A 10,647-nucleotide genomic window follows, 5' to 3' on the forward strand; every position below is an offset into this window, starting at 1 on the left:
AGGACGCGTTTACATTTATCCGCGTTGTGGAATTTCTCTTGATGTGCTTCATGTGCTTCATGTGCTTCATGTGCACAAAGGTTAAGCACGATGTTCACAGAAAGTGTTGGTGTTAGAGACACAGTCAAGAAGTTTTTAGTGATTACAAAAGTATTACAATAAATTTTGCCTGTGGAAGGCCATGCGTTTAGTTCTATGATGATGACTGATGCCATTATTGCCATACGATCAAACGAACTATTTGTTCAAAGTCTTTGTGGCACAGAAGTTAAAATAACATTTGGCATAATAACGGCAAACTATTCATCATACATTAAGCTGTTATTTTCAATTAAGTCCTAATTTCTACTTGCAGGTCTTTAATTGTATGTGGTGCCTGTACCAAGATGAGTACCCAGTACAGTATCCTTTTCAAACAGGAGCAAGCGCACGAGGATGATATTTGGGCATGTGCTTGGGGAAAAAGCGAGAAAGATGGAACTGAACACATAGTAACTGGTGCCCTTGACGACAAAGTCAAATGCTGGAAATGGGTCGATGAACAACTTGAATTGAAATGGGTGTTGGAAGGCCATAGACTTGGAATAGTGTCTGTAGCAATAAACCCCACTGGCACTATTGCAGCATCCAGTTCCCTTGATGCTCATATTAGGCTCTGGGACCTGGAGTCAGGCAAACAACTAAGAGCTATAGATGGTGGCACAGTGGAAACATGGACTGTAGCATTTTCTCCAAGTGGAAGCCACATTGCTACTGGAGGGCAGAGTGGCAAAATAGTCATTATCAATGTTGATGATGGTAAAAACGAAGTTGAGTTGGATACTAGGGGAAAGTTCACATTAAGCATCGCATACAGTCCTGATGGAAAGTATGTTGCATGTGGTGCAATGGATGGTATTATTAAAGTGTTTGATGTGGAGAGTCAACGCTTGCTTCATACTTTGGAGGGTCATGCGATGCCCATCCGATCCCTTGCCTTTTCACCGGATTCACACAGGCTGGCAACTGCATCTGATGATGGACAGATAAAAGTTTATGATGTCAAGAATGCAACTTTCATACACACGCTTAGTGGACATGCATCGTGGGTTCTTGATGTTGCATTCTGCCCTGATAATAACCATTTTGCATCATGCTCTTCTGACAAGAGTGTCAAAATATGGGACAGTAGCACTAGACAATGCATCAACACTTTTTATGAACATAAAGACCAAGTGTGGTCTTGCTGTTATAACAGCAATGGCTCTAAAATTGTGTCAGTGTCAGATGATAAAGCTGTTCATATTTATGATTGTCCAATATAAATTGGTTTGGGTAGCAAACTGTTTTGAACAAATTGCCTTTTTATGTAGCCACAGTATGTTGTGCTCATGAGTTCATTTTGTAACGCAAATCATTTAATTGTGGCAAATGGTGTTTGAACGTCTGTTTTTTGGCAGAACATAGCGAATTGCAATGACAGAAAAGTCTTTGTTTAAGTTGATATGCAACGAAGATACTGTATTTCAGATGCCATTTGAGGAATTCTGTAACCTTTTTCCACAAAAACTGAGGTGAGTTATGCAATATGTTTTATTGTTACTTTTTGTAATTGTTTTGTGATTTTTTTTGTTGATAGATCTGCGGAAGAAGTTGAATGCCTCTACAATGCCATCAAAGAGAGAAATCTGGCAAATTTAAAAACAGTTAAAAGAAACATCAAAGAATATCTACACAAAGAAGTACTTTGTTAAAATTCCAACAGATATTGGAAGTTACAATGATATAAACCTTACTTAGTATACATTTATTTGTGCATTGAACAGAAAGAAAACTCTAATGCTTCAAAGGCTGAATACGTTCTGGACATGTTGGAATCACTGGAACATAATTTGAAAAAGGTTAATTTTTTTTTTACTTTATCTGTATATTAGAATAATTTTGTAAATAAACTGGCAGCCAATTAAAAAAGCTTGGTTTTTAGGACTTGGAGGTGTTGTCAGAAAATGAGCAAAACTTGGAGAATACTGTTGAGTCGTGAGTTGTTGTTATGTCGTGTTACAATCATTGTATGCTCATGCTACTGCCTGTTTCATGTGTTATCAAAAGTTACAGTTTGAAAAATCCAACAAACCAATAAAAGCTGAGACGTTTTCTTAATCGTTTTAAAGCTATTTTTAGTGGTATTTGAGACACTGTATGAATGTAAACAAACAGCATATCTGTGGAAAGAATGTCAAAAATTGCATTATCATTTCAGTATTTCTATCTACAGGTATGTAAACTATCTGGAAATGCAAGCTGATGAATTAGAAATGCAGTGTCAGGAGGAAACAGAATATCATGACTTTGACAAAAGGGTATTTTTACAAAGATCAAGTTTCTTTGAGCAAAAATATGTTGATTTGTTATTTGGTGTTGTGCTTTTGCAGTCTCATCTTGACCTATTAAATCTTCTTGTTTGATGCTCCGCTGCATTCCAAAGTAAGGATCCCGATGACAACCTGTTCTAAAAGCTACATCAGTTCGTGTAACTATTGAAATTGGTCGATGAACGGCGGCGTATAATGGGGCTAAGGAAGTGTGGGGAAAATCATGGTGTTTTAGAAATCCGAATAATTCTCCCTTGTTTGTATTCACTCGGTGGAGTGGCGTTTTAATAAACAGAACTACAAAAGAGTAAGAAAACACTGTGGTAGTGTGAATTTCAGGAAGTTTTTCCGGTTAATTTTGTCCGGGGATGCCGAGGCGAAAATATACCAGCAGCTCAGAAATCGTGCCTTTCGGTATTATTCTTCCTTGCCAGAAACGACAAATTATAAAAGTTTGGAATTCCATACAGAGATTATAACATACCACTTCCCGTTGCCGGAAAACACTCATTTAATCGCCACAACAGTGAAAAGGCAGCGCAGCTTAAAGTACAGGAAATTATTTTAAGAAAGGAACAGACGCCGCGCTCCTCGGATGTGGAGACCATCAATTATGATGTCAAAAACTTGTTTACGCGAAAAGTTTTAGGGGTTTGTTGGTTTTTGTGGGGTGGGCTGTTCCTGTTTTATGAGAATTTTTCGTTTTTGTTAATTTGAACCCTCTGTGTTATTTACTCAAAGCAAGGCCAAGCATTTGTTTGATTAATTAGCCTGGGCTGCGGGGCAGTTCATAAGCATGTATGAATATGTTAAGCGGATGTTTAAGTTACACGATTTGTAAACTATAGTTGTCTCCGCTTGTGTGGTATTGATGGACGATTCTTGTCAATCTACAATAATAAAACATGCCAAGCCTAACATTGAAGGAATTTATAATTATATTTGTAACAAAAGTATTAGTACTGAAGACGTCTATGGGTTCTTATTACAATTCAATATTCAAACAACTAGCCTATAGTGCCTATCTTGATAAACCTTGAATGTTTTGTCAGTGGCCATGCCATGTCGTAGGCCTAGAAATAGTTTTCACCCAATCCTGTCTCTAAACGTCTGGACTGTGGTATTCTTGCAAAAAGTTCACACAGAATTACAAAAATGGTAAATTTTGTGCACTTATTTTGACACTAGTCCAGGGTTTCTCAATGGTGGTTCTCCGCAAACAGAGTCCGCATTGGTTGTTACAATAAAATTAGTTACAACGTAGTTTGTTTTGGCTGTTTTTGCATGCTACTTTATAGTTTGATCCGAGATCTGTTTATTGAAATCCCAAAACTTCACTTACATGACTTTCCCTGAAGCATTAGCATACTTTGTAAAAGTGAAATAAAAGTTTTATCTGATAAAGTATTTTGTTTTTCAGGTTTATGTGTGGCTCAAATTTGAACCTGCTATAATTAAAATTGTTTTATCTTTGAATTAACAACGACACAATGGATTCCGAGTAAGTAGACTTTCTTAAAAATTAATACCATCTGCTACAATGACTGTAAATCATCAAGGAGATTTGACTCTGTCAGAAATGTACATCTTTATGCAGTTCAAACGTGTTAATTGCACAGACTCACAGTTTCTTTCCTGGACATATCCTCAAAGTAAACCTGTTGGCATGCAGTCCTTGTTTTCAATGAGAGAATAAAAACCTTTTGAGACAGTGTATTTGCATGCAAAAGAGTGCCAAGGCAAGAAAGTAAGAAAATAGAGAGTGGATATGCACGGACACAGCAGCTAGAGAAAGAATGTGACAGGCAGACAGGATATGTCACGAGCGTGGCATTTCAAATGTATACTTACACACACACACATGTGATTGATGATTGTCGTTTGTCAATGTGTCGTGTCTGTTTTGTTCAGATCACATTTCATTTCACTCAGACTGAGATTAAGCTGGTTTATGCCAAGTGTTTAGTATTTTTTTTATTAAACCAGGTTAATAATGATGTCTTTGAGGTAGGCTCTGGTGTAAGTTGCATAAAAATTAACTGGTTGGTAGTTTTTAGATACAAATTTTTAAAAATTTTAATCACAAATGCCAACTAAAGCGTGTTTTGCAAATCAGTGGCAATAGTTCAAGAAGGTCAATACCTACTTGCCATATCTGTAGAGTAGCTCCGGCATGTATATTAACCTCAAACATTTCTATCATTTTCAGAAAGAGCATCGAGGATATGTCCCAGAAAGAAAAGGAAAAGTTCGCAAGGGAAAATCATTCTGAAATTGAACGCAGACGAAGAAACAAAATGACCGCATACATCACTGAACTTTCTGACATGGTGCCAACATGCAGTGCTCTTGCAAGGTACAATCCCTTAAAAATTTAAAAACATAACTTACAGTTTTACAAAAATTGCTGAATTGTTGCAAAAAAATTTGTTGCTGCACTTAGAAAACCAGACAAACTAACAATTTTGCGGATGGCTGTCTCGCACATGAAGAACCTCCGAGGAGCAATGGCTGGTGGAATGGAAAACAATTATAAACCTTCTTTTCTTACAGATCAAGTGGGTAGATTGCTTATGTGCCTGTTTTTTAACAACAAAATATTTAAAATCTATTTCTGACTATAGCATGTAGCACTGTATGTTGACAAACACACAAAGTTAAAACAACTTACACCTAACATCGTACTTTAAAGACAATGTTTATTTTGATAGGAGCTCAAGCACCTTGTTCTTGAAGCTGCCGATGGCTTTCTCTTTGTCACTGCATGCGATTCCAGTCAAGTTGTGTATGTCTCAGACACTGTGACTGCCGTCCTAAACCAGGTACTGAACACCACAAATCAGTGACTTTTTTGTGTAACATTGCTTGTGTTATTTTTAAGGCGTCTGTAATGCTGTTAAATGGTGCATTTCTCAGTAAGCTTTTCCACTAATGTTAAACTCCAGTGTTGTTGTGATGCCAACACAATTAGTTAGCTTTGTCTTTTTTTATAACATTTGTTGCGTAAGTTTGTAAAAGTAGTAACAATAAAAAAACATTTGGCAAGAAACTAATAAAAATCATTGTGTAAGCTGCAGACAGATGGCCACTGTTTTGGCCTGAAAGGTCTTATCAGTGCAGCTGGTGTGTCTCCACTTTGCTTATCATAATACAAATCAGTCCGGGATATTTTCATTCCAACAGATATGATTATCTGTTTTTGTAACAGGCGCATTCTGATTGGAACGGCCACCTTCTGTACGATCTTATTCATCCTGACGATGTTGGAAAAGTAAGAGAACAACTTTGTATATCGGATTCACCAAACACTGGTAAGATGTCACCATAATTCTTAATATTTCCTTATTCTTCATGCTAACTAGGCTTCATTTTTATGTTTTGTTCAGGGCGAGTGTTGGACTTAAAGACGGGCACAGTCAAAAAAGAGGGCCAGCAAAGCTCGGTGAGGATGTGCATGGGTTCCAGACGGGCATTCATTTGTAGAATGAGATGTGGAAAGCATCAGATGACCAACATGGCTCGTCCGAGATATATGAGAGCTCAGTAGGTCCTATTGTAAATAGTGTATTAATGGTTTTATTTTCTTTTACAATTTTCTATGTGCAAAAGTTATATATTCCTGATTTGCTAATGCTTTTGACCGATTAAATGTAAAAATAGTTGGGATAGATGTAAATCATGTGACATGTAATAGTTGCATGTATTATTAACTAATTACAAATGAAACAGTGTTAATGTTGTGTAAAGAAAGTCAATTTTGCATTATACAAAGCATTTATGCATTCTAGAAATACGCTTGGACAACCTGAAGATGGAAAAGACTTGTATGCGGTGATGCATGTAACTGGGTTCATCCGGGCATGGCCACCAGCTGGTTATGGCTCTGAGGCAGATGACATGGAGGATGTTTCACTAAGTGCTGGTGCCAACAATTCTGGAAACTACTGTCTTGTTGCTGTTGCGAGATTGCAGGTAAAAAAATGTGTTTATTTGTTTCTCAACCAAACATAAACATTTTATGTTGGTAATGGGCCAGGGTCTGGCAAAACTACATGTATATTTTGCTTTCATAGTTAAGTTGTGAATTGGTGGGTAACATAAATGTTTTACCCTAACTTCTTGGTAATTTTAAGATTTAAAGTAATGTTCATTTGCTGACACTTCTTTTACTCAGAAAAACTGCTTAATTTGAGGTAATTTGCATACTAGAGCCAATGTAGGGTATTTCGATCAGTTCAAAGAATTGTGCAGGACAGCTTTGCCAGAAGGCCACAGAAAGTATTGATTATGTGTTGGTTGGCAAACTTTTACCTCCAATATTTTCTATTATAGTAAATATAACACTTTATCTATTTGAATGAGAAACTGATGATGGCAGACTCAAGTAGATTTTTTCAGTATTTGCTATTATTTTGTTGTGCATTATATAAATATTGTACATATGCGTACCAATGCATTAAGTCCCTCCAATAACTTGTCATTAGTGTGTTGTTACATGTCATATGATATTTCACCTTTTACAAATTTACAGTTACGTTGGTATGGAATGAAAGTTAGCACATGGATGTTCACAATATTTACAAATGCATTTAAAACATTCCAGGGTTTGACAATGTAACTGAGACAGCTTATATGTGCAAGTGTCTAATTATGTATCCTTTATTGGTTGTTTATAAACAGATAACAAGTCATCCAAGTGCTGGTGAGATCAGTTCCTCCCAGGATGTTACTGAGTTTGTTTCAAGACATGGCAAGGATGGAACTTTTACATTTGTTGACCTGCGCGTAACTGGTGTTCTTGGCTATCAACCCCAGGTAAGACTCATGTTAATATTGATTGGATTGGTGATTTCAAAAAGGTGGTTCCTAAAAATTTCAATTGGAAAACTTGTTTCTACATTGGACAAAGTTAAGCAATTCACAGTAAGAGTAAATGTCTAAATATGTGTGAAAGATTTGGAAAATTTAGGTTAAATAATGGGATTTTTGCTATTGTTAGTTCATTGAAAAACAATCAATTTTTAACAACCTCAATATATCCATTGTGTTGATTGTCCATGTTGATTTATGCCTAGGATCTCTTAACCAAGATGCCTTCTGATTTTTACCACCCAGAGGACATAGAGCACATGAAAGAGAGCTTCAAGCAAGTTTTGCTTCTTAAAGGACAGGTAATACACAGTTGTTGTATTTACGTCAACAAATGCTCAACAATGCTTGAGAATTGATTCTGGGAATCATTTCCCATTCTGTTGCAATTTGGCCCTGAAGATTTCCACCTTATTATATACATAACAACTGTCCAAGAAACTTTCGTTTTAGGTTAAGATTTTAACCTGAAACGTTGTTAAATGCTCAACAATCTAACATTTTGTTTTCAGGTGCTCACTATGTCGTATAGATTCAGAGCCCAGTCTGGAGAATACGTTTGGCTTCGGACAAGCTCTTTCTCATTCCAGAATCCATACAACAATGAAGTGGAATATGTGGTGTGCACAAACACCCTCGTCAAGTAAGTGTGCAGAATTGCTGCTTGACATGTGGTGTGTATTTACATAATAATGAACCATGTAACTGTCAAAAACAGCAACGTTTAATTCTTTTGCCTATTAGTCTGCACATGATATCTGAAGCAGTTCATTGCTCAGTGAGAGAATTTCTTTCACTTCACCTATTGTGTATGGTGGATATATGCCCAGTCAACATACTATAAACAGCATTATTTACATCTTGTATTCAATGGTCAATGTTATACATGGTTACCACTTCATGGTATATTCACAAGCTGACAAAAATAAAGGCAAACCTAGGAAGGCCTTCTTTCTAACCACCCTTATGTTTTTAGGCAACCTGGAACTGATCAACACCCAGTGGAGGTTCCCAACGCAGCGGTTCCAGCAGAAATAAAGTCAATGCCAACTTACGCTCATGCTGCAAGTGAGCAATCGCCCCAAGTTATGCAGCAATATCCCATGACCCAAGGTACTTGTGTTCATCTTGTAATAAAAGTATTGATTTTCTCCAAGATGTGCAGAATTAAAAACATGATTTTTTAGTCATAACCTATCATATTTTCGTTGTTATTTTAAACATGTTTAAACACTATATTTTGTCACTGGTAACAAACCTGTGTACTAACTGACTGATGTATCACAAATTTTCCTTAATGTGTAATGTCTTGTTAATATTCTACAGAATCTTTCCTGTGTGCCTGCTTGTGTTTTAAGCATTGTATGGTTGTTAATTTGATCAAAGATCTTTTGATTGATAAAATTTTATAACAGAATAAAATTTTTGTGCAGTTGGAGTAAAAAGCCCAGGTACAGATATGGACTACTCCCCACAACAGGTATCTACTAATACATTTAAACACTTGTCATTTGTTTTCTTATTGGTGATAATAACTATGTATTTTTCCAATAGTTTAATTCTCCAAGTCAGGCTGGATGGAACCACGCATCTGGTGTACAAGCTAATGTCAGTCCCTACCAATCCCAACAACCAACATCAGAACAGTTTGCTGCTAACATGGGTATGATTAAGAGTCAAACTTGCCGTAACTATGATTCGCAATTACAATAGGACAAATTGAAGCTTTTCTCAACATTTTATATGTAGTGATCACAATTGTTCACCTATTTTCAACTCAGACCAGGTTGTATATGCTTAACTACAAATGGAAGAAACATTTTTCCAAATACCGTCTTTAACTGGTATGTAACTGTTTCCTGACAGCAGCCACACAACACAATTCAGCATCTGCACCGTATAGCTCTGGATCATACCAACCTTCTCCGCCTGTGGGAATGTACCCAGTCAGTGGTGCTCATCACCCAATCAGAGATGCTTACCAGCAGGTAAACTAACGCTATTCGAGTGAAATTTAATTTTAAAGGTTGCAAAATATTGTAAGCTGCAGGTCTCACCAGTGCAGGCATCAATTTTAAGCCAACACAGAAAAATTTTTTTTTTTACTTCAAAATTCCTCCTTCCCGAAAATCAAAACGTTTCTCTCTCATTTTTTTCAAAAGGTTTCGCGAATTTTTAGAAAGAGAGAGACCAGTGACCCTCAATATTACAATAAATATCCAATATCATCAACATAATAAGGCAAAAAAATATTTTGTTCGGCAGGAGGTGATGGCGAACATGATAGAACCAGGTACGGTCGCTTACACTGAAGCTGGCTACAACAACTTGGGAATGTATCCATCCTACTCAGAATCATGAGTTCACCATGAGCCCCTGCAATTACCTGTTCATTTGTTCAATATGCAGTTGACATTCCGGTAATGTCTGTGCCTTTTTAACTTTTGCCTATGGGTAGCCTCCACATAGTTGTGTTAAACAATTTATCGCAGAACTTCTTGTTCCAATGGAACACTCTGGAAGTTGGTCGCCTTATTGCACTATACAGTTTTTAGTACATTTTAAGGGGATCATCGTCCATCGGTAATTATTATTCTTGTTAACCCTCACACTTTTGTTCTATTTCATTTATGCCTTGCACAAATCTCGCTGTTCAAAGACATCATCCCTGTACAGCTTTTTTCAATTGCTTGCTTTCGCCAGTGGCGTGTTGCCGAAAAATCGTGTTGTTGCTTCTTTAAAGCGTTTCATTGGAAACACTCATTACCTTGATTTTAATACTGTTGTGGGAGGTTGCCAACAGTATACCAGCTAGTTCCACCTCGTGGGTTTCGTTCTTGCGCTTTTAGTACGATTTTAAAATAATTTGTTGCCAAACGGATTTTTGTGTTTTTTGTGCTCGTTAGTAAACATTCGCCGCGTCTGTGAGTTGTCGTGGGTTCGAGTATTGGATTTTCTTATTGTGAATAAAATACGGGAAGCACTTGTAATAATTGTATTAAAGTAAACGGAACACAACACGAAAGTACAAAAAGTTTCAAGAAGATGTGTGTGTCACTGTTCATCAAAGCGGTCGAGACTGCCCAACGTAGACGTCTGACTTGTAGCTGTTTGCGAGCAACAGATGAAGACATTTTTTGGGGAGATAACAAATTATACTTACAGAGTTTTCGTTGTAACATTACAGTTTCTGCAAGTTGGCGGATTCGTCTGAAATCCTCTTTCAAATTGCCCAAATCGGATATACTCCATTCCCCTGGGCATAAACTCATATGCATTAGGAAAATTTACGGCAATATTAAATTGATGTATTGTGAGTATTTTTGCATGAGATTTCGGTATTTCTCAATTTTTTGACAGATCCGTCGGTACCATTAGGCAGCACCCCCGTGATTTGGGTCAAATTTACCTTGTTTTTTTTGGGGGG

General features: G+C 36.9%; 3 protein-coding genes across 4 annotated transcripts; all 3 read left to right on the forward strand.

Annotated features, from left to right (window-relative positions):
- The first annotated feature begins 360 nt into the window (after nucleotides 1-360).
- LOC145898683 (uncharacterized) lies at nucleotides 361-1,441 on the forward strand. The gene has a single exon (XM_082987233.1). It carries the CDS (start codon nucleotides 387-389, stop codon nucleotides 1,302-1,304), a length of 918 nt encoding a protein of 305 aa, XP_082843359.1. The 5' UTR covers nucleotides 361-386; the 3' UTR covers nucleotides 1,305-1,441.
- Nucleotides 1,355-2,562, forward strand: LOC145898684 (uncharacterized). Its single transcript, XM_082987234.1, has 6 exons — nucleotides 1,355-1,553; nucleotides 1,619-1,721; nucleotides 1,806-1,880; nucleotides 1,964-2,016; nucleotides 2,255-2,339; nucleotides 2,412-2,562. Exons 1-6 carry the CDS (start codon nucleotides 1,456-1,458, stop codon nucleotides 2,442-2,444), a joined length of 447 nt encoding a protein of 148 aa, XP_082843360.1. The 5' UTR covers nucleotides 1,355-1,455; the 3' UTR covers nucleotides 2,445-2,562.
- Nucleotides 2,563-3,769: 1,207 nt separating this feature from the next.
- Nucleotides 3,770-9,793, forward strand: LOC145899876 (aryl hydrocarbon receptor nuclear translocator 2-like). Of its 2 annotated transcripts, none has more exons than XM_082988807.1 (15): nucleotides 3,770-3,852; nucleotides 4,561-4,707; nucleotides 4,795-4,909; nucleotides 5,063-5,173; nucleotides 5,560-5,662; nucleotides 5,738-5,894; nucleotides 6,140-6,323; nucleotides 7,032-7,166; nucleotides 7,427-7,522; nucleotides 7,733-7,863; nucleotides 8,197-8,333; nucleotides 8,654-8,700; nucleotides 8,775-8,883; nucleotides 9,087-9,208; nucleotides 9,486-9,793. In XM_082988807.1, the coding sequence occupies exons 1-15, from the start codon at nucleotides 3,842-3,844 to the stop codon at nucleotides 9,579-9,581; spliced, it is 1,701 nt and encodes a 566-aa protein (XP_082844933.1). In that variant the 5' UTR covers nucleotides 3,770-3,841; the 3' UTR covers nucleotides 9,582-9,793. The 2 variants fall into 2 exon arrangements, with proteins under 2 accessions (XP_082844933.1, XP_082844934.1); XM_082988808.1 differs by having other exon boundaries at nucleotides 9,090-9,208.
- Nucleotides 9,794-10,647: the final 854 nt, after the last annotated feature.

The sequence above is a fragment of the Ascidia mentula genome, chromosome 4 (assembly GCF_947561715.1).
Source record: "Ascidia mentula chromosome 4, kaAscMent1.1, whole genome shotgun sequence".
Taxonomy (NCBI): Eukaryota; Metazoa; Chordata; class Ascidiacea; order Phlebobranchia; family Ascidiidae; genus Ascidia; species Ascidia mentula.